We start from the raw sequence: 24,992 nt of genomic DNA, 5'->3' as shown, positions 1-24,992 counted from the left end.
AACTTCTGCCATTGCGTTAGAACTGGATACACTGTTGTCGCTTGGGAAAACCAAATGGCGGCGCCGTGGGTGGAAACGTGCAGATTAAGGGGCGGTAATATTATAATAAGATCCCCTTCCTACGTCACAAAGGGAGCAAAATCTTATCGGCTTATTTTTTGACATGCTTGCAGAGAAAGGCTTACCAAAACAAAACTACTGGTTTGTTTATTTTTTAAATTTTCTGGGTTGGTAGATGTACCGGGGACCCAATTATTAAACACAGAAAAAGTATGATTTTCATGATATGCCACCTTTAAAATAAAACAAATAAATATATAAATTAGTAAAAAACAATTAATATATATATATATATATATATTTTTATTTAAATACCAATTTGCCAATGAGATAATAAAAATAAAATGAATACATTAAGTCTTAATGTATTCATAATTAAGTAAATTAATCTTGTGTATAGATTTAGGGAAAAAAAGTTTTGCAGTAAATATAGTAAGAGATGAAGAAAGGAGAAAGTAAGAATGCAAGAACACCTGGAATCAAAGATTTCCTCTGAGAATATGATCAAAAGACCCTGCTTTCTATTTCGTTCCTTCCTCGCCTCTGTGGTAGATACAACCTTACTCTCACAAATGAAATCCAGCGGCAGCCAAACAGCCTTGATGGCTCTGTGGAATGAGAAACACATGGCTGAGATGAGGAGCAGAGCTGAAAAGAAACCACAGCTCCAAACATTTCAACTGAGAGGTGGTGCGATTTCAACAACAATTAGGATTTATTAGGAGAGACATTAAGAAAAGCTAGGAGGAGGATGTGTAGGCAGTGAGTGCAGTCAGGGACAGTGAGGGACTGTGCAGCAAAGCTGTGGGCAGAAGAGAGTCTGGATATCGTCCAATAGGGAGGAACTGCTCTGAGAGTAGCCATCTACTCAACACAAACAGCTGTGACAAACACGAAGAAAAAACATGCCCAGAGTGGCAAACTAGAGCACGCACACACACACACACACACACACAAACACAAACACACACAATTACTTTAGCTATTTAAAGGTACAAACTAGAGCAGACACACTGTAAAGTATTTTTCACATTTTTTGTTCAAAATTAACTAAATTTAAATGAGTCAGTACATCAGGAAACATGTTTTTGTCCCTGATACTCTATGGTAAGCCTATTATAAGCATTTATATTATAGACTGGGCGAGATGGTTTTCAGAGGAATTTGTGTACATATGTCACTTGCCCATGTGTCTCGTCATATCTGTAAATAAAGAAAAGTTGCTCCGGCTACTTTGGTGAGTGTATGGCGTGAGAGTGGCATAGTTTTGTCACACTCACACATAGATGGCAGTTAGTACATTTTTTACAGTATATTGTCTAAAAAAATTTAAGGTACAATATGTAAGAATTTTGTAATAAAATATCCAAAAATCACTTGTACAGTGTGATATATTTCCTTCATTGTGTACTTACAATATCCCAAAAGTCTCCAAAGATTTTTTATATCAGAGAAATTCCAATTTTGGTATTTTGGTAAATTCCAATTTTCCAATTCCAAAAGTGGCCGTCCCGGAAAAAAATCTCGCCTGTCAATGACGCAATATCCGCGCTATCCTCGGTTTCCGTTCATACTGCCATAGCCATGGTTACCATAACCATGGCGACAGACGTGGACAACTGCGTAGTGCGTAACGTCTAGTCTAGCGGCACGCTGTTGTTTTTTCTTTCAAACATAGACCATGGCAAGCAGACTTTGGGACAAACAAGGAGAACTAAAATGAGGATCAATATCAGCGTGGCGTTTTTGAAAACGGCTGAGGGAACGGCTTGGGAAAAGCATGCATTTATTTTGTATTTTTCACAAGTACTATTGCTCATAAAGTATACTGTACTACTTTAAAGGCCCGTTTACACCAAGAACAACTATATTGATAATAACAATACTTTTTATTTATATAGCACCTTTCCATTGCTCAAGGACGCTTTACAATGTACTGTAGATACAATAAATAAAACAAAGTACCAGTAGAGTAGAGTAGACAATGATATCAGACAATAGTACAAGAAATAGTATAGAATATTACTGGTGGTAGATACGAACAAAGAAAATACAAAGAAATAAAAGAGGGCATCACACAGAAAGGGTATTATATGGCAAAATTGATAAAATCACATTACATAAATACAGAACATTACATACTGTATGTATATATATATATATATGCCCTCTTTTATTTCTTTGTATTTTCTTTGTTCGTATCTACCACCAGTAATATTCTATACTATTTCTTGTACTATTGTCTAATATCATTGTCTACTGGTACTTTGTTTTATTTATTGTATCTACAGCAGTGGCGGAACTAGAGTTTTATACATGGGGTGGCCAGGGGGTGGCCACTGCTACTTTCGGGGGTACACAGTACACACACACACACACACAGTGGAAAAGCTTGTGGAAGGAATTGGGTCACTCTGTTTGTGTCTATAAGTGTTGAACATCCAAAATATTTGCAGAAAACAAAGCTGAAGCACCAAGTAGATAAGATACCGTATGTGTCTGTTATGAACTGCTGCATTTATTTACAAAAAAACTCACATAAAAAAAAAAAAAAAGTTTTTATTTTATTTGATCTTTTATTAGATATAGCAGGCATCAAGCAGACATGTCCTTGAAAAAGTTAAACAATTTTATTGCCCATCAATATAAAATCTTATCCTGGGAAGATTAAATACAACATAATTCTTTCATTATAATAATTTATAATAATTCTAATTCTAATTCTTTAATTTATAATTAATTTTTTTGTGTTCATTTTTGGGTGAACTATCCTTTTAATCTGGCAAAATCATCTCAACTTAAATTCCTGAATTGGGTATGTGATTGACTGCCTGTGTCTGGTAGATGCTCTGACCTGTTGCTGGTTCTGAAGTGCTGGTTGCTGGTTCTGCCTGTTAGTCCAGTCATTTTAAGCCAAAATGGGGGTCAACCTTGAACAAATTGCAACAAGCAAACTCAACTGATTTTGTATCCTCAATATGTCCTGAGTAAGGAAAAAAAAGTCCCAAAGAATCACATTAGGGAAAGTTTAGAAAACAAAAACAAATAGCCTATTCATACGCCTATTCATTCTTTTTCTTACGAGAATAGGGTAAAAAGTTTAACCTTTAGATATCACCATGAAAATTACTGAGTTGATTACTTACGTCAAGACAAACAAAAAATGTATTCCAAGTTTTTTTTAATTGTTTGTTAAGATGGACAAACGGTGCATAATCTAATTACGTATGTGCTAATTGCATAAATACCACAACAGATCTAAACATTGGATATAGCCAGGTGAAAATGTCTTGTTGAATCTTGTTGACACATAACAGTAAAATACTTAATGTTAAGGTCTGAATGGAACCCATTTAGGCTACCCATGAGCATTAATGCATAGAGGCAGGAAGAAGTACTTTAGAAACCAGCCTTTTTAAATTATTAAGAGATGGGGTTCTGGGTCTGTGCGACTGTTTCTGTGGGACGAGTCTAAGGGAAGAGCAGGAGAATGCAGAAGACAAAAGGTAAGTAAAATAAAAAGTGAATCCCCAGAAACAGATTTCGAAACTTTCCCCTAATGGGATTCTTAGGGACTTTGTTTCCTTACTCAGGACATAATGAGGATACAAAATTATTTGAGGTTGCTTCTGTTGCAATTTGTTCAACCTTTTTTTCATAAAATGACTGGACTATGTTTGTGCTTATTTTAAAATAACTCTGATATCTCTCCCTTTCTTTTCATGTTTAATTGACCCTGTTCAAAAATATGACAAATTTAAAATATGATTCCAATCATATTCATATTCTAATCATCATCCAATTACCAACATTTAAATCTTTCTCGCCAGTATACAAAAAAAAGTGGTTTTGGTAATTTTCACAATTTCATGGCACCCCAGAATATTTTGTTGTATGAATATCTGAACATACCAAAAGAAAGAACAAACCCTGTGCTTTTAAAACAAAAACAAAAAAATAATGTTATTCTAGCTTCGTGCGTCTTTTTTTTCAATCAACACTTAAATGGTGGCAAGTTTCATAAAAAGCAACGAGCAAAAAGCTGAGAAAATCGCATTTTTATCAAAGACTACATCTAGATAAGATTCATAATGATGATCAAAACACAGTAGATCGAGTCCATCAACAACCTACACCCATAAAGCTTCATAGTCCTATAGTGATCGCATTATGATATCGCTTGTTTCTGCTCTTATTTGCCTGCGTTTTGATCTCCTATCCTCACATTAGCTAGAACATTTGTATACTGTAACGTACACACGGCAAGGTACTGTATGCGTGTATTAGGCCTAATGTAGGCTATGGAGCAAACCACCCTGATGCTAAACTTTAAAAGCTTACTTCAAATATGATGTTTTCTTATTCGGTGAAGTTCGGTATCTTGCAACCATCTCTCGTCCTCGCTCGTCCGTTTGAAAACTGCGCGCGCCGCGCTGCCGGCGAACGTAATTTTTTTAAAAATATATATCAGCATCAGCAACTGCCATTAGCAAATACAATTTTGGGGTGGCACCCAGGGTGGCCAATCGCATGTCAGGGGTGTCCAGTGCCACCCCGGACCCCCCTCTGGCTCCGCCACTGATCTAGGCTACAGTACATTGTAAAGCGTCCTTGAGCAATGGAAAGGTGCTGTATAAATAAAAATTATTATTGTTATTATCAACATAGTTGTTCTTGGTGTAAACAGGACTTTAAAGTAGTACAGTATACTTTATGAGCAAAAGTACTTGTGAAAAATACAAAAAATGCATGCTTTTCCCAAGAGAATCTAATGAAAACGGCCTAAGGTTCAGTGGCTCCATTTGAGTGTTTGACCATGATTCCCTCTGATTTAAAGGTGAATTGATTGCACGGTTTAATACTCTTAAAGTTCTTTAGTCTGCTTTATGCCTTTGGTATAAATAATCACAACAAAGGCCCAGCAAGTGACTCATTTTCTACACTGGGCCCCTAAGAGGCTATAAGGGAGCAGTTGTGGTAATTAAGTGTGTAAAATGAGAGCAACAAGCCAAGGTAAATGGGAGTAACTGGCTGAGCAGGACCCATATCCTGTTCATTTAAACGAGTCCCGATTAATCAAGAGCTTTGAGTGCTTGTCATTAATTACCGCTGACAGGTACACAATATCAAAGTCAAATTTGAGCTCCACTGCTTGTACAAACGGTACTTACAGCATCTTGTATGCCTGATCAAAGCCCGTAATGTACTCAGGGACAGACTTCTCAAGTTCAACATCAGTCAGTCTGCAGAGGTGTTGTTGTAGGGTTTTTTCACTGTAATGCTAAAAAGAAAGTTCTGTGGAAGGTTGCAGAGGATAAAATTAAAGAAGAGGGACAAATGTACAACCCTGCATGCGTTTTAGCTATCTGATAATGTCAGGTTAGTGATTGTCAGCAATAATCATAGAGCTCTATACCTCGCTTCTACATATGCAATTATCCCCTCAGCTGTGCCGACACACTCCTTCACGCTTTATCTGTCTCTCATCTCATCTCTCTCTCTCTCTTTTTTTACTTTTCCCATTCTGCTTCACTATAAATCTGCCCAATAATGGAAACCAGTGGGGTGGCTGAAACAGGCAGGCAGAGTCTAGTACTGTATATTCTGTGAATGGAGGCATGAAGAAGTCGACACAGATCAATACAGTAGTGTGGGAAAGATGGAGGAGAGGAAGAAGGGGCGACGGATAAACCTTAGAAAGCACTGCAGTTCCAAAGATAACATGAATGCCTATTGTGAGCTGCCAAAACCATTCAGTCAGTTCTCGAATGGAGAACAAGGACAAAAAGGCAACTGTATCTGTGTGTGACTTGTCAACACGCTATCAAACTCAGTGTATGAGTCCAGGGTCTCAGGAGTGTGTTTGAACATAAAGTGGGTGTATACAGTGGTTGAATGACACTATCTTTGTGTGGAGCTCTGCCAAGCTGCCACACTACAAAGTGTCATCGCACCAATCTGTGAGTGTTCTTCACAAACCGGGTGACCCTGTGACCCGCAGCTCAAAAACAAGTCCACATCGCCTCGTTTGATGGCTGCCCATTGCCGTTTATTCAGAGGCCAGAATTCCCTTCTCTCAAGTGGAACGAGGAGAATGTCACACCTGCAGTCATTAGCGGGAAACATACGCCGACGGATAAAGAGTTAAAAGCTGGTTGGAAAGATCAGGTGGGTATACTCCCCTTCAAAATCTGACCTTTTACTACAATCAAAATTTCAATTTGCAGCACATAACCGCCAAAAGAAAAACATTTCTTGTTATTCCCAAATAGCTGAGCCAATTTCAACATTCATTATTTGACATTATCCGCTTGCTGCAGGGCCATTGACATAATGAGGAGACACTGGAGATCAGAGCCTGTCAAGCTCCACCCAAAGCACATCTCACATCAAAGCTTTCTACAGACGACCCCCCCCACACATACTTAACAATGCTCAGCCGAAGCTCTCACTGTCCGGATGCTCACACTGAAAGGAGAGGAGGGAAGATATGCTGAGACCAAATCCTGCATACTGCCTAGTCCCCTTTTTATCATTCCTCATTCATCCTCTATCTCTGCTTTAGCTCTTTCCAGCTCTATGAAGGTCCTGACTGGCTGTGCATGGGTAATGGCGAATGGAGAAATCAATTTCAAAGCACTTTATCAGCATGATTGTTATTTGTACAATATTGGCAAGGCATCAATAAACACAACAAAAGCAGTGACAAGTGAAGAAAAGAAAAAAGTATTAATTATAACAAAAAATGTAAAAAGGCATACAAATATAATAATAACAACAATATTATACAAAGAATATATATATATATATAAATGTCAATTTGTGTTACAAGAACCAGTTACAAGTAAAGAAAGAAACAGAAAAAAAGTATTATTTCGTGATAATTTTATTTGAATTAAAAGTATATAAAAAAAATGTCAGTAATGGTAATGAATAATAATAATAATTTACTAAATAAAATATATAAATCAATTCATAAAATTAACGTAAAAAGGGAAAATTAATAAAACAAACAATATTTATATATATATATATATATATATATATATATATATACAGAAAAAAAAAAGAAATGTACCCAGCACATTTGATACTTAGCTGCTCTACCAGGAGGATCCAGAAAATACAAAAACAGACTAGACTTATGTCTCAATATATCCTTGAAGGGCGTAGGGGAAAACAGGATTTTGCTTGCTCTTTTCACTGCACTATATAGAGATACTCTAACATTCATAATGCAAAGCTCCCTGTTCACACCACGTTGCCCATTTATGGAAACGTAAGCCCTTCTCAGAGGTGGGGGTGATGTAATAATTACTAGCGCTTTTTGTCATTTTTAATCCCGTCTGAATTGGCCATGTCAGTAATTTTCTTCGATTTTTTACAGACTATCCATTTCAGATTACAATGTATTTTACCCTAAGATTGCTTTGAAAAATAACTACAAAACAGTCCTTGAAAAAAGCTTTGAATTTATGCTCATGTCTAGTGTGGCGAGCAGGACGAGATCGAGGGCCGTGGGAGGACGGCGCGAGGCCGGTGGCGTGATTACTAATGGCGCAACGCACCGGCCTTGTATCTCTCACGGAGGAGAGAAAGCATAAAAGGAGGAGCGACGACAGTGGAGATCAAGAGAAGAACAGGCCTGATTTTATGTTGTGTTTTGTTTTATTATATGTGACAGCAGTCGTCCGTGAGGGGCAGCTGTCTATTACTTTCGTTTTGTATTTGTTTTATTTTATGTTATTAAATCAGCCCGTTCTCATCCCAAGGCGTCATACATGTGACGCTTTTGACATTTCGTCGAAATCTTACGCACATGGCATCCTTTAGCGTCAATATTAGACGCAGACCCCAAGGCGTCATACAGGTGACGCTTTTGACATTTCGTCTAAATCCGACGCACATGGCATCCTTTAGCGTTAATATAAGACGGAGATCCCAAGGCGTCATAACCGTAACCCGACCCCAGACCTAAACCTACCCATGACAGTGCGTGTTATATTGACGCTAAAGGATGCCATGTGCGTAAGATTTCGACGAAATGTCATATGGCATCACCTATATGACGCCAAAGGATGAGAATGTGTTGTATTAAATATTGTTGAACGTCCGCCGGTTCCCGCCTCCTTCTTCACATCTGAACTGCGTTACATCTAGCCTTTAACTTGTACATCAGGTTCTCCAAGTGGCTCAAGTTGACGTTAGTCAATGAGAAGAAAAAAGATTTGCTTTACAACTTCTCGGAGCGACAACGGATTAATGCGTTTTTGTCACTAAGAGCACTCTTTAAAGACGCTGCATGTAGGTGTCATGGCCTCGATTATAATACAGTTAATTTAAGAGTTATTGAACTAGAATTTCATAGAGTTCTTTAATGCATATTAGATTTTTACCCATGAAAAGAGAGGGAGAGGAGTATGTAATGCCTTTGGGATAATTTATATGTAATAGTAAATTGGATTATATAGGTTTTGGATGATTTGTATGGGGTAGTAAAAACAGAAAAGTACATTTACAGTCATTTTAAGACTAAAGCTGAGAAAAGAGATGACGTTAAAAGAAGGAAGTTGGTAAGGAAGAAAGAAAGAGTGAAAATTAAAATATGTCCTGAAAACCAATCCTGCATCTATACAGACACACAAATGTGTCATGGTATCAATTTCACAACTATCAGCACTTAATAATGGATGGCAATATCACAACTTACTACAGCATTTTACATACAAAATGATTAGCCAATCATAACATGCATCATTTTTCAAGACATATTAAAGGTGCAGAAGCAAAAACAACCTGTTTAAATCTAACATTGTGTCATAACCAGACTTGATGTGACAAGATTCCAGTGACAAGCAAATTGTCTGTCCACACCAGACATGACAGGGCTACAAGATGTGACAAAATCAATGACAAATCACAGCCAATCAGAAGAGTATGTGGGCAGACTCCCTCTCTCACGCACAATGGAATAAGATAAGTTTAAGATAAGAATAGAATCCCCTGTCGTTCATTGCCTTTGCAGCTGGTTAGGACAAAAAAAAAGTTAGAGAGAAAGTAGAAAATGGTCTACAGGCTGACCACGGGCTCCGCACCCCCCTACCTACCCTCTCTCTTACAAGTTTATGTGCCCTCAAGGAGCCTCCGAAAGGCATAAAATCATTCTCAAGAACATTTTCGTTCACTGTTCCTTGCTGGTGGAATGTCCTCCCAACCCTCTCCGGACAGCCAAATCCCTGACAATTTTCAAGAAACAGCTGAAAATCCTCTCTTCATGAGCACTTAACTGCAGTCTGCTGAATTAAAAAATATACATTTTACTATTCCTTCACCAATGCTCTCACTATTCCTTCCTCCCTATTCTACCTTTTACAATCCCGAAGGATGGTATTCTGAAACTTTGTATTAATAGCATTTCTCGTATTTATTGACTCTTTAGATGAATCGCTTATTTCCATTCCTCAAAAGTTTCTTAGGATAAAAGCGACTACTAAATAAATAAATGTAAATCAATGTAAAATTTCCCAACTTTTTTTGTTTCTGGAAACTTTAACATTATAAGAGAACTGTACTTAATTGGACAAAGTAGCTTCTCGTACTTCTTTTGATTTATCCCTCCAATCTATACAGCCAAGACTAAGTCCACACAGAGAAGCAAAGACACCTAAGAGGACTCCCCTGTGGTCTACAATCAAACAGTCTTTATCTGTCCTCTGAAAGACCACGTTCACACATCCTCCCTCACTTTAATTACCCAAAACACTCACTGAATACAAACATATTGGCTTTAATGTCCGTTGCTAAAAGCAGACAAGTATTGCGTGCCTCTCCGGCTTCTTTTCAAGTCAGCGTAGTTACTGGCTCTCATGACCTCTGGACTTTTTCCAGACTCTCATCTCTCTTTATCTGTTTTTCTCTCATTTTTTTTCATTTTCTCATCACATCATTTTCTCAGGAGCAGAACACAGCATGCAGTGTTAAAAATTGAGCTTGTGTTGAGCAATTAGCCATAAAAACAAGGTCAGAGGATGATTCGTAGGCCAGATGATGGACCAGGTAAAAGCTCAAAGGGAAAGAACACTCTTAAGGCCCTTATATACTCTTATATACTCAAGGTGAAGTTCTTTTATATTCTTTGCTTAGGGGTAAAAAGAAGTTTGAAATACCCTTGCAGTGATATACTGTTAGTGAACATCCCGACGCCACCCATACTGCTGGGTGTAGAGTTTAGAGGAATATGTAAATATGTGCACAACAATAGTGAGAAAACAGCAGTTAAGAAAGCATCTGATCATAACGATGTGCATTTATTTGCACGAGTTCTGCAATTCGGCACTACAGTCAGGTCACATCACGTTTATTTATATACCACTTTGTACAATAGACTGCTTTAAAGCAAGCCACTTCACAATATTAACTTCTTGAACATGCAATTATATCAAAAGAAAGAACAGACCCTCTGATTTTAAGCAAAAAAAAAAAAACAGTTTTATTCTAGCTTTATGCATTGTTTTTTATCAACACTTGAATGTGGGCAAGCTTCATAAAAAAAAAAAAAAAAAAAAAAAAAACTGAGCAAAAAGCTGAGAAAATCACATTTTTTGTCAAAGACTACATCCAGATCAGATTCAGAACGATGATTAAAACATAGATGGAGTAGATCGAGTCCATCAACAACCCCAAAGCTTGCACAGTCCTATAGCTATGATATGACATTTGATATTGCTTGTTTTTGCATCTTCTTCGCATGTGTTTTAATCAGGAGATTCGGTACTCTTTCAGAAGATGTGTCATAGCGCCCCCTACCGTACAACAGTGAAAACACCGAAAGCCGGAAAATTCCGTCAATGGCGGGGAGGTGTTTTCTCACAAATGACAAAAATTTACGTCAATGGCAGGGAAAGAATTAAATATGAAAAACAGTGTCAATGTAGGTTTTAATTAGAAGTACAACTTCAATTTCTACTATAAACACACAGCGTGTTCATGTTTTTACTTGGGTCTGACCTCAACGGAAGATATTAACTGGAAAAGATTTCCACGTCAAAGATTGTGTAGTCTCAGAGCACACCTACCTATTACATAATCACTGGACATGTAGTTCACCATCTAGTTTTGCGGAAATTTCGCTTTGGCAAGCTGTTTTAAACTCCAGAAACCAATTCCAAACTTCTTTATTTTGTTTGAAATGACGTCACACTGGTTTGTTCTTAAATTTCGCATGAAGTATATCGGGGCCTTTAAGAGACCTGACATCACAAGCGTTTTTTTACTCACAAATACCTCTCATTCGTTTACCTCCTACAGTACTAGAGTTTTGATCATTCAGCCTTCGCAAGCCCACTCCTTCATATTTCATCACATCCATGTTATTGCTCTCCCCAGGCAGGCTCACGCACTGACACAAATTGCGTACATTACAAAGGAATGTTATGGCTGCTGTGACAGTTTTATTGCCGCTCGGATGAAGACATAAACGGGTAATTCATGATTTCTATCTGAGATAATGCTGAAGTCCTCAAAATGCTCCTCAACATCCATTTCTCCAAATTCTGTCAGAAACATGTTTTTATATTGGCACCAAACTGTATAGTATGTGAGAAATGGGTACTTTGGAAATAAAAATATCACCCTGAGAAGCTCTTTAAATGCTTTAAAATGTGAGGAACTTGTGCCTTATGGTCTAAATTGACGGGTCTTAAGCTGATTTGCAAGGCTCTTGCCAAACCAGCTGGTGTGGCATGATATCTTTCAAGACAAGGAGTGAACTCATAGTTTAACTCCCAGCGTGTGTCTGGAAGTGTTGACTCCTCTCCAATGTTCTACGTGGGGAGCAAACTTGACAGAGCTTAGCGACTACTGTTGTCTTCAGCCACTCTGATAAAAACACACATAAGACACAGACGGGCCTAATAAATGCGGTCTCGTGCTGGGAGGAAAAATAAAAAAAAATCAGTTAAAAGGAAGAACATGCTAACAGAGCCAGGCGAACATAATCGAATTTAAATAGCTGTGTATGTATTAAAACAACCTGCTGTGAGTGTGTATCAGCGTTGGGGAGAAACTAAACTAAGATTAGCAATGCTACCAGTTACATTCATCAAGAGCATGACAGTGCTTGGTTTCTTAAAAATGTAAACTCCAGCAAGTTAACCTTTCCAGCAAAAAGCAGGAAAGCACTGCAAAGTGCTATATTAATGTTTTTCACTGTATGACGAATACAGTTTTACAATAATCAGACACAATCAGTTCATGCAGATGGCCTGTGCATATAAGTCTTGTCCATTATCTTTATTAAGTGCAATATTTCATTAAAATATGCGACAAAATTGCCAAAATGTTCTTTACACACAGCTTTACAGCCAAACAAATTGAAGTAATAATCAAAGTGAATCAGTTCTTTCACACAAATTCGATTTGTTGATTTAAATCAGTGTTTCTCAACTGCTGGGTCGCAAGACCGTTTTGAGTGGGTCACGGAGTGTGTACTCAGTGTGTAGTCCAAGGAACAACAACAACCATAACAAAAAACGTTTCTAACTGTTTTTCTGATGCAAGTCTTTGACTCTAGTTGTTGACGTCTGTCAGATGCAGTTAGGGTAAAACTGCTGTTAAGGAACAACTTTTAATTTAAAGGAGAACTCCGGCGCAAAATGAACCTTTGGTCTAATAAAACATTGGTACCTAGTCAACCGTTCTCTGAGATTTGTTTTCATGATAATCGAATGTAAAGAGTTTTATCTCTAAAAACTGTTTAGCGTATAACGCTAGTAATGGGGGCATTTAATAAGTAAAAAGAAATCGCTAGTTAATACCACTTACAAGGCTCAAAATAGCCCCACAATAACACAGTAACATAATGAGGGTCCCTACATGCAAAACGAAGCATTGAGAACTTTGTAAGTGTACAGACCGTTTAATAAGAAGATATTTTATAAAGACAGTCCACTTCGTGTTTACAGACAGGAGCCATCTTTGGAAAACAGTCTCGACTAGTCAAACCACGAACGACGTGCTAAGTGAGCTGAACTGTATGAATGGCGTTCGTGGTTTGACTAGTCGAGACTTTTTTCCAAAGATGGCTCCTGTCTGTATACACGAAGTGGACTGTCTTTATAAAATATCTTCTTATTAAACGGTCTGTACACTTACAAAGTTCTCAATGCTTCGTTTTGCATGCAGGGACCCTCATTAAGTTACTGTGTTAGTGTGGGGCTATTTTGAGCCTTGTTAGTGGTATTAACTAGCGATTTTTTTTTTTACTTATTAAATGCCCCCATTACTAGAGTTATACGCTAAACAGTTTTAGAGATAAAACTCTTTACATTCGATTATCATGAAAACAAATCTCAGAGAACGGTTGACTAGGTACCAATGTTTTATTAGACCAAAGGTTCATTTTGCGCCGGAGTTCTCCTTTAAGTCAGCAACATAAATTATATAAAAAATACATAAGAAAAAGTATACTACACAAAAAATACACAATAAAAAGTGACCAATTGTTCATATGTGCCAACATCAAATAATATTACCTAATTAAGTCAAAAAAAAGAAAAAGAAAAGCAAAGCTACATTTTCAAATTAGCTTCCCTAAAGCTGATGTGTACAATGTGAAGGGAGTGTGAGATAAGTCCAGGGCCTGATGCTGTCTAATCAGAAGATGAGCTCTGCCGCTGAGGGGAGAATCAAAGTGGGACAAATGCGAGGTGGGAGATGCGGCCTGCACACGGCAGGAGAAAAATCCAACAGTTGAAGCCTCTCCTTCAGGGAAGAGGAGCTTATCCTCCCTGCTGGCAGGCCTCCGCTGCAGGTGGTATAATCTCAGGCCTTGATTAACTACTTCTATTACCAAACTTAATTACTAAATCGTCAAGAGTGGCCTGCGCTGGTGTGAGCAGACCAACCCCCCGCAGCAAGAGAGACAAACAAATAAACAGCAGCGCGGCTCTGACAGCCAGCTTCTGACTGCTATTAGGCTCCACAGAGCTCAAGCTAATTAATAGCCTGCGATGCTATCGATGGGGGAAATAAAGACAATTGACAATCGCCTCTTGCAAACCCAGGGAGAAAGATGCAAGGCTGAGACCTGCTGGGCAAATGGGCTAGAAGTGAGTGTGTGTTTTTGCATAAAATTATGTGGGTGGTTTTAAAAAAGCTGCATCAACTGTGCAAACATGCTTTCGCTGCATCGCTGCTCTAAGGGCACACAGGCTGGCGCGGTACCCAAACAAACCAGCCGCCTTTCTCATGGATCCTGAAGGGCATTTTCGCCCGGCTTGCGCCCTGGGACACAGCAGCTACACTATCTAGTGCACGGAGCACGGCAAAGTCAATGAGATCCCGCCACATCATCTCTGAAGCGCACAATAGACAAATACTCTCTATACCGTGTCCTTGGCCAGAGCCCATTTTAGACTGAAAAGGTATCCCATCATAATTCTGTCCGTTCCATTCTGTACAACATCTTCATCCCAGAACTGGCTGAATTTAATCGTCCATTTAGTGAAAACATCACAGGCCATTGGAGGACACCATCTGCCCACGATTGCAAAGCACTGACTCCTTATTAGCTTGGTTGATATTGCTCATTACCCGGTCTCATGAAAAGCGTACGGTGTCCTGAATTAAAGCGCATTCTCTTGAAAATATTCACTAGTCTTTTCATCACTCGTTTAGCGGAGAGAGAGGAAACGCGTGGGTGAGAATGCCAGTCGAAGGCTGCTAAGCTGAGCGCTGTGTGGTGTGGACATGTTTAATGGGGTCTTTTTATGGAGATGACTGGTGGAGCTTATGGCAGTGGGAGAGAACATGCCAGATCAGACAGGAGAAGCCACAGGGAACGTGCTGCTGAAACTGAGGAATACAGCGAGACTGAGGTGACCTTCTTAATGGCGCATATCTTCTGGCTTTCAATGATATGCTGAGTGGGCTAACTACTTTAGACAGCACTAAGACAAATGTTCAAGTCACTGCTCCCATGAGCACTACTAATAAACCATATGCATCATATGGGGAGTGGGGACAGGTGGAAGATAGGCCCACCATTTCATTCAATAGCTCACATGGGGATGTGTCAATTACTGTCTAAAACAGAAGAAAACACGTCTAGTTGTTGAGCAGGCGTTTATTTCTTTGTGTGTGCAAATAATGAGAATTTGTTATATTGTTTTGCTCAGCAGTTGTTGCGGTTGGTATTAGTGGCAGAAAACAACAAGCAATGTTCTCTCCAGCACATGCTCCAATCTATTCCTTTTCCAAACGGCCAGAAACTTTGCTATCCATTCTAATAAAACCTAAAAGGAAAATGCAAATAGATGAATTCCCACTGTTGTACATTTACAGATATACAGCTGCAATTTTGATGAAATAAATTTTTTTTTTTTTTAAATAAATAGATTAGAACCCATATCCTCTAAGACCAACAAGTCATGCTTGGTTTCATTCACTGTCCTCCAAAATTCTTATCAAATTAAGTTCACTTGAGCACTTGAGTTAGCTATCAAGTATGATCGCTCCCTTAATTCGCTGTGTAATGAGTTCATTAGAACTTGTTTCGTAGTAAAACAGGCCGTCATTGAGCTATTGAAAGATGCAGATGAAATGATTTTGGACATTTTTAATATCCAATGTTTGTGTTTAAATTTCACTTTTGACAAAAGCAAAACTGAAATAAACTGCTGACTATCACATACATTAAATATCACATATAGAATATGTATGAAATAAACTATTATAAATAAACTATTATTTTTGCATAACTAAATATGAGCTCAATCTTCACCATTTTTGTGACATCACAACCTCCCTTTACTACTTTTTAAGATAAGTAACAACCATGCACTAAATAGTAAAATTCCTTAAATAATTGGCCAAGCTCTGAAGTGCAATGTTTAAAAAAGCTAACAGGCAAAAACAGCTTTATGAAAGCTAAAATAAATCTGTTATGACAGATTTCAGTAACTGTGTGAACAGAGCACTGCATGAACGCTTTGATTTCGACAGCAGTGGTTTTACATGTGAAATTCTGCCAGTCACATACACCGCCATTTCATTATTGACTATTTGTTGCAAAGTCCCGTCCATTTGAGAGTTTTCCTGATCATTATACAGAGAAGCCAAGCTTCCAGGTGGGACAAAAATACATTGATTGAAAGCCCACTGTCCAATAATGTTTACCGCCTTTTGTCAAATGATTATTGATCTTTGCTCCATTAAAATCAAGTGTTCAGATATAACCCATAGATTTTCTCAGATGCACGGTTTCTAAAAGGCTCTATGGGCCATGCATCCACTGATATCTATAAACATATTCATGCAGAAACACTGAAAAAAAAAAAACTCTACTTGAACTCCACTTTTATTCACTAAAATATTTAAATACACCAAGAGAGAGAGAGAGAGAGAGAGAACCAGAGCATGATAGACAGAACAATTTAACAACAGATAGATACTAACAAAAGCAAAAGCAAGATAGAAAGAAGGATAGACATAAAGAAAGGATAGAATAAAGAAGCATATACAGAAAGAAAGAACGAATACAGAATAAAAAGAAGGATATACAGAAAGAAAGAACAAAAGACAGAATAAAATGAGAATGAGAGATAGACAGACAGAAAGATAGAATAATAGATGGATGGATGAACAGATAGATATATTTAGATAGATAGATAGATAGATAGATAGATAGATAGATAGATAGATAGATAGAACGGCAAATAAAAAGATAGATAGAACAACAGATCGAACAATAGACCAAACAATACATAGAACGAGTGAATGATGGCTGATGGCTGGATGTACATATACTAAACATGCCTGCCATTTTAGGGGCTCTCTCAATTCAATTAATTTTGTGATGTTATTACCCAAATCACTGAATAATTAGTTTAGAGTATTTTTTAAAACCTAGAGGCATATCACCTTCCACCGGTGTGCCTAAAACTTCCTCAAAAACGTCTCGGAGAGTGTTGGCAGTGTGTAAAATCATCAGCGAAGTGTGGAAATGTTACATAAGCTCTCATTAACCACTAGTGTACCTTAAACACTGGCACACAGATAGCATCGGCATGCTCGGTTTAATGACACCTGCATGAAAAGCAGTGCAGCCATCTTGTCATCCTGGCTGGGTTTGATATGCATCTTTCGAGCGGAAACTGATGTGAAATTGCAGTGCAGGTTGAGTGCGGCATAGTTCACATATGTGAGTTGCTTGCCAGAGAAATTCAATTTAGATGTGCCAATAGTGTGTGGTGGTCCGCCTCATATGTCCACCTCCCTCTCCTCCCTCCATACCACCATCCAGAAGAAAAACGTATGTACACAATCTGTCCAATGCCCACTGGTTAGGATCGGCTCTGCCAACTGCTCCAGGACATGACGGATAAATCTAGACTTAACACGTCTCTCAGTGCTGTACTACTTTCTGCCCCACTCTCCTTTTAGCCACAATGTCCCATCATTTTTCTGTTTATCCTGCGATTCTGTGAAGATTCATGGATTCTCAGTAGAGAGGGTGTTGATGTAGCCTCCGAAACTGATATGAGCCCCAAGCATCTGTCAATATGTGGAAAAGGGAAAGCATGTGCATTCGTGGATGTGTGCACATGTCTTTGTATAAATCCTGGCAGCTTCACTCAAGACTTGTTGCCAAGGCATCCGTATACCTCTACTAGCTGCTAATCTGAGACAGAGCGTTGAGGGAGCATTCTGCTTTAAATATCTCAGTATATTCAAGGCATAAATCACACACAAAAAGAAACATAATACTGTCTCACGGACATTAGCATTCTCATTTAATTTATGTACATTGCTGTGGTGTTTACCAAGCTTTAGGTTTTATTTTATTTATCTTTATTTACGGTTATCACAGTACAGTTCAAAAACCCCTGACACCAAACCAGAAATGTTACTTTTAATTCATATTATACTGTATTTAATTTAGCATTATCATTATGATTAAAATGGAACCTGTTTAAGAAAAAGAAGCATATGGAAGTGTATTTTAAATACTACAGTTTCAAAGATTGGGGAAAGAAGTTTCTTATGCTCACCAAGAATGCATTTATGTGATCAAAAATAAAGAAAAAAAGAGTTATATTTGATACATATTCAATATTTGAACATATTTTTAAAATGTAATTTATTCCTGAATTTTCAGCATCGTTACTCTAGTATTCCGTGTCACGTGATCAGGGCCTGAAATGAACACCCGACCACACGCCAAATGCGGGTGGATTTTGCAATTGGCGGGTAACACTGTCAATCTACCTGCCACATTGGCAGGTAGCCAATGAGAATTGAGTGATTCATTCAGGTTTTTTTTGCAACTGTTGTTCTTTTACATTTCAACGAATTCCGCCATTTCGTTGGACTTTAGCTAAAATGTGGGGTAAAGAGGCCAGCTGAAACAAACAACCAACAAAAAGATGAGGATGAGTCAAAGAAAAGTAAAAGAAGACGTTTTAATACAAAGTGGACAATTGGTGACAATGGCAAGGAGTTGAGATGTGGCATACGGTCAAGGAGACCAGACCTCATGGAAGATGCAGCTGCAGCAGAGGTGGAGGAAGAGGAGTGCATCTGCTCCTTTTTTGTGGACTCAGATTAGCAGAAGTCAGTATATGACTGTCTGTGACACGGGAAATCAATGAATAAAAAGATTTTAAAAAAATGTATATTCTAAGAGTTATTATTACTTAAATTGATTTCGTTAATAACTTGACAGCACTTAAATGTGTTTCTTACAAGTTAAAGAACAATATTGTGAAATTCCTGTTTTTGACCTTTATGACCTTTGCAGGTTACATTTTTCACGAAGATAATGCAATGTGCTTACTGAACATAAGGATAAGAACCGCCCACAATTGTTTTTTATGTGTTTTTTTATACCAAAATGCTGCATATAATATGAAAAGTTGGTATGTTTTACAGTGGTTTTAAGCACGCCCCCTCCCTTCCACCAGGCTGGGCGTGAGCGTGACGTCATAAAAGGGACTCCAAGCTTTTACTGTCTATGCCTGGTCTATGCTCTAAGCCTAGAGTTACCGTTAGTCTAAACGGAAATAGGCTAGCAGTTACATTGGAGACCTAGCTAGCAAAAATGGTTAACTATTGTGTTTTGCAGGGGTGTACGAATACATCAAAAATGGGGGAGAGGCTCCACAAGTTCCCCAAGGACAAACGACTGATTCGTGCCTGTTAGTGTTAGCATACTAACAGGGTCGGGTATGCAAGCCCGACGGGTATGCAAGTCGGGTATGCAAGGGTCGGGTGCAGGGTCGGGTATGCAAGCCCGACCCTATCCGAGCACATTGTGTACGAGCCCAGCCCGGCCCGACACATTAACTGTAATTATGAGCCCAAACCCGATTTAAACCCGACCATTTTTTAATACGTGGGTCATTATTATAACTGACGTTCTCAACTACTTTCTATGTTACTTTCTCCCGCCCGCAACATTTAAGTTTTGTCCTGCTCCCGCCCGCAAAAAAACTTTTTTTTTCGGTACCAAATACTTTCAAGTTAGCCTACGTGTCGCCACCATACACATCAGCATAAATGCTCCTGATAAATTATTTGTTATTAAAGCATTAACACACAAACCACACTGTTATAACATAAAAACAAGCAGGCTAACTTACAGTCATGCATGGTTTGGCATGACTGCGCGCAAAGTGCGCTCCCATAATAATTCCTAAAAAGCTGACATCAGTTCATCGCGATCTCACACATCTCTGTTATTATCAATGAATCTTTCATAATACACTTTTTTTGTTATAATTCGAGGATTTGCCAGCATACAGAATTCATCACTGAACAAAAAGTCCGTTTTGAGCGGTGAGGGGAGTCTATCGTAAATGCTTCTAATTGGCCATTGCGTTCAAGAAATCAACACATATGTCTGTGATTGGCTACATCGCTCAACGCTGCAAACATGTTAGAAATAGAAACTCTGGCCTGTAAATCGTTTCTGTTTTGTTTTAGTTGTTCTTGTTGCTTTTCTGCAACAGATGAATAAAAATGTATTAGTTTTTATGTTTTATTCATAGATATTTCTAGTTTGCGGGAGTACCGCAAATCGTTTTATTCTCCCTCAACCCGAACACACAAAGTAATTGCATTACCGCCCGCGCTACCTCTTATGACGTCATCACCCAGTTACTGTAAAAAACATGCTACCTTTGAAGAAACCCCAATAAATGTTATTTTAACGCATTTTAAGACAGAAATTTTTAAATATATACATATTGAGCACTTTAATTTACACATTAATTGGTTGTGGTGGTTAACCTGCAATTTACACTTAAAAACAAAAAACATAAATATATATATATATATATATACACACATCAGACTTTCTAATCATTTAAATTTTTGGACAGTCCTAATATTTTTATTTTAAAGTTTTTAATTTCTAATTAATTGGCTTAACAAAGCAAAATGATTCCAAGTACCTGGCTACTGTTTCTGGTTTGGCTTGGAATAGCATACTACTCTTACTATTCTTGCAGTGTGTAGTATGTGTAATGTGTGTAGCATTATACAATAGAAAGCATTAGCATTACACTAGTATTCCATTCAAACACAGCTGCTGTATTTTGCACTGACACTCATTTAGTGAAAACGGCCTCTGTTTAGATTTGTGGGTGAATGTCTATCATTAAAGGGTTAGTTCACCCAAAAATGTAATTACTCATTAATTACTCACCCTCATGTCGTTCCAAACCTGTAAGACTTTCGTTCATCTTCAGAACACAAATGAAGAACTTTTGAATGAAATCTGAGACCTTTCTGTCCCTCCACAGACAGCTACACAACTACCACTTTGACGCTTCAAAAACTTAATAAAGAGATCGTAAAACCTTTGCGGTTTAAAAAATTGAGGGGTTTAGTACAAACTTTCTGAAGAGACTCGATCGCTTTATATGATGAACAGATTTCATTTAGGCTTTTATTCACACATAAACATTGATCAGCGAACATAAACAGAAGCTCAGCCGAACCTGCTTGATGCGCGAGAACGTGTGCGTTAAGATAAACAGATATTGTGAGCTCTGCCTTAATGTTTTTAAGTCTTTTACAACCACAAGTGCACAAAAAATTCAAAAGAATGATGGACAGAGGGGAGCTAGCTCAGGACAGAGAGGTGACATCCGCATGAACTTTGCTGTCCAGCTGGACCGCACTGCCACGCTGAAAGAGCCAGGCCGAGGAAGTGACAGATGCATTACATCAAATCGAGACAGCGGATATTATTCTCTAGAAAAACAGTGATGTCTTTGTGAAACTAATAAGGTTGGGTGTAAGCACCAGCTGCCAGTCCAATCTCTGCAGTTATGCCTGGAATAGTGAACAAAGTGGCCTTCGAATGTCCATCTGTCCATCACAAATCACAGAGCACTCCATACAAGAGCAGTCCACAGAGAAAGTTGGCAGTGTTTCGAAAGGTTAAAAGAGCAATACAAAAAGTGTGTGTGAGTGACACAGGTGATGGTCACAAAGGCTCAAGAAATGTGGTGTCACTCAGAAACCAGTCTGCAGTTTGACAGCGCTACCCTTCTGCTCTCTCTCTCTCTCTCTGTCATACTGTATATAGAAACAGGCAAAGCTAACAAGAGTCAGCCGTCAACTCGGTTTATCCTAAATGGCTGTTTTAAGTTGGAAAGCGATCTAACCGTGTTGTTGGACGTAGCTCGGGGCAAAACAAGAAAACTCCCTTAACTTGGTTGCTGTGTGTGAAAATGAATGGAAATTTTTATTCTATAACAACACTGAGTAATTTATATTCTATAAATAATTCTATTACTCAAAAAAGAACAAAATACAGCACGTCACAATGCTCTCAAACACGACTCTTTCGGTCTTCGTCAGGTCCTTTATGGGATCTCCTTTTTCTGAGCAAAGAGGGGGTACATGTTCAAAAAGAGAATCTTTTAAGACAAATCTTTCATAATCATCCTAATAAAAAAATGTGTTGCTTCTTTGATTAAAAAAATGAATACTCAAATCTCATCGGTTGAGTGCAACACAAAAACAGCATTACTCAAACAAAGTGAAATGGTATATGCACATCCAAAAAATCTTTAGAGTAGGTGCATAACCAAGGCCTTCAAAAAGCACACTGCCACTATGCTGTCCAAACTCTATTTTAATAATGGACTAACAACGTTTCAACCTTTTTGGTCTTTGTCATGTAGTCTACCTGTATAATTCTATTACTCAGCCACATGTCGTTCCAAACCATAAGACTGTTGTTCATCTTTGAAACAGAAATGTAGATATTTTTGATGAAACTTGAGACATTTCTGTACCTCCACTGAAAGTCCTCCAACCTTTTATGCTTACTTAGTTTGAAATTTGCCTGTTTGACGAAGGAGAACCAATGAGGTTTGTTCTCAAGTTTCACGCAAACACGTTAGAGCTTCTGTTTATATGTGCTTTGATAAATATTTATGTGAATAAAAAGCCTAAATTAAATCTGTTCATCATATAAAACAATAATGTCTCTTCAGAAGACTTGGATAGTCTTTTTTTAAATGTCAATGTTTCGATGGATTGGACTTTCAGTGAAGGGTCAGAAATGTCTCAGGTTTCATTAAAAATATTTTCATTTGTGTTTCAAAGATGAACGAAAGTCTTATGGGTTTTGAATGACATGAGGGTGAGTAAATGACAGAATTGTACTTTTTGTGGGAACTATTTCTTTAAATTTCACATTGAATTTTTCCTCTGATTGTCAGTGTCCTAACAGCAGATGGCACACCTGCGAGAGCCCCCGCTTCATGCTACAATAACAATTCAATCTATATCCAAACCCACCAATAAAAATCACAGGAGCACGAAAGTGCTAATTAACAATAATCTCATCACCATTGGTCTGGCCGACCCTGCTGGGCGCAATGAAATACAGAGTTTCCTTCCTATACATTTCCGCTCAAGTCTTCTGATTGAGGATTGGGGAAAAAACAATGTGCATTTAGAGGATTTCTTCACCTTTACATCACATCTGTGTGACCATGGACAGGAAATCTCATTGTGTTCCTGGCAGACAAAAGCGTAAACACAGATAATGGCAAGTTTTACCTCTGGCTAATGGCCTGGTGTGGCTGAGAGTTACTTTACCTGCCTTAGGCCATCCCTGCTGTTCTGCATGATCCGGAGGGCATAGTTCGAGCGCTGGCCTTTACTGTTGAACTCGATGTGGCCTGTTAGACCTTCCAACTCTACCTATCCAGAGAGAGAGAGAGAGAGACATGTTAACGCCTGGGGGTATCATGTGATCACAGATCACAGCCACACAAATCTTCAGTGCTATATCGATTTATAGAGATACATGGACGCCTGAGCTCCTCACTGAAAGCGTTTGCACAATGCAGGAAGCATATATAGATCGCTGTACGTCACGCATAGGATGATACAGTAATGACAAGCTGATGGTCGTTAATCTTTAATGACTGAGTAAGACACAGTGTCTCATTTTCACACATTCTGCTGAAGGCTGCAGTTCTGATGAGGGTTTGTGGGCCGCAGTGGTACAGAGAGCAAAAACTAAATGATGAATGAGCCTGCAACAGCAGCAGGTGAGATGATTGGCACGTCGTGGGCTCTCCCTGCGGCTCTTACCATCCTCAGGTAGTTCATCAGACTTGTGCCATGCTCCCAGATCTTTGAGGACTTGCAGGAGAGCTGAGTGGCTCCTACGTTCTGGCTACGGTTGAGCTCCTGCACGGCTGCCACCACTGTGTGTACCGCATCAAACAGCAGCGCTGACGAAAGCTGGAACACACACACATAAGCGTAAACACATAGACAGAGCAAACAGAAAGCAATACAGCCCAACTGTAGGATGCTAGACAGATATAGCCTACACTTCATGATCAAAGTATTCAGCCATAGAAATAAATACTTCAAGTAGAATATACATTTATGCATTTGACTGATACTTTTATTTAAATGACTTATTGGCAAAAGATATATGTATGTGAATGAAACCCATGATATTGGGATCGCTAGTTGACTTTCAAGAAAATATACCACAAACCCCACAGACCATAAACTAGTACTTAATTAAATAAAGTATATAATATATAATACATTACCATTCAAAAGTTTGGGGTCAGCAAGATTTCTAACATTTCTAACTCTAATGCGTATCAAGGCTGCAGTTATTTGATAAAAAATACAGTAAAACACTGTACAGTAATACCTTGAAAAATTATTACAATTTAAAAATGTAATTTTATTCATGTGATGGAAGAGCTGAATTTTTAGCATCATTACTCGAGTCTTTAGTGTCACATGATCCTTCAGAAAAGATTGGCCTAGATCCTTCAGAATACATATATTATGTATTTACTTATATACTTAATTGTATTACTATATTATACATATTATGTACTCAAAATGTTAAATAATAAATAATTCAATAAATTAAAATAAAATAAATTATATATAATAATATAGTTTGCTAGCTGTTAATATATGCCAAATATCCACTGTATTGTACAATACAGTCGATATTTGGCATATATTAAAGCTCCAGTCCGTAACTTTTTTAAGTTAAAAAACTTATTCTGCCAGTGGTCAAAACTATCTGCTTGCCATAGCTAGTTTCAAAACGGTTAGCTTGTAATAATGATTTTAATTCCAGTGGTACTGGTGGGTTTCCGCGGGAAATTCGAGCATGTCTTTGCGTCATGACGTCACACCCGTACACATAAAGAAGGAGTTTCGGCTAGCCGGCTATACTGCGCGTGACGAGATGTTTAGATGTAGCGGCTTTTCTCGCAGCACTTTACATAATTAAACTTATGGCATCTAGAAAGATCCAAACAACAATCATCAGTGTCAACTGGAGATTCAGCAGTTATAAAACCCAAAAGACTTCGTACTTCGGATTTAAGGTGGCTAGAGAAAGAGAAAGAAACCGTCTC

The 24,992-nt window shown here is 38.2% G+C and overlaps 1 protein-coding gene across 1 annotated transcript in view; it reads right to left on the bottom strand.

Annotated features, from left to right (window-relative positions):
- The window catches only part of grik4 (glutamate receptor, ionotropic, kainate 4), a 424,662-nt gene that overhangs the window by 49,488 nt on the left and 350,182 nt on the right, over positions 1-24,992 (bottom strand). The window contains exons 10-11 of the mRNA XM_056263373.1: positions 23,683-23,835; positions 23,182-23,286 (exon numbers count right to left, since the gene is read on the bottom strand). Of these exons, the coding sequence (XP_056119348.1) occupies positions 23,182-23,286; positions 23,683-23,835 (258 nt within the window). The remainder of the gene's footprint in view (positions 1-23,181; positions 23,287-23,682; positions 23,836-24,992) is intronic.

This window comes from Rhinichthys klamathensis, unplaced genomic scaffold, assembly GCF_029890125.1.
Source record: "Rhinichthys klamathensis goyatoka isolate OS25496 unplaced genomic scaffold, OSU_Roscu_1.1 h1tg000206l_1, whole genome shotgun sequence".
NCBI classification, from domain to species: Eukaryota; Metazoa; Chordata; class Actinopteri; order Cypriniformes; family Leuciscidae; genus Rhinichthys; species Rhinichthys klamathensis.
The sequence above is the reverse complement of the archived record's forward strand: the minus strand, read 5'-3'. Positions and strand labels throughout refer to the sequence as shown.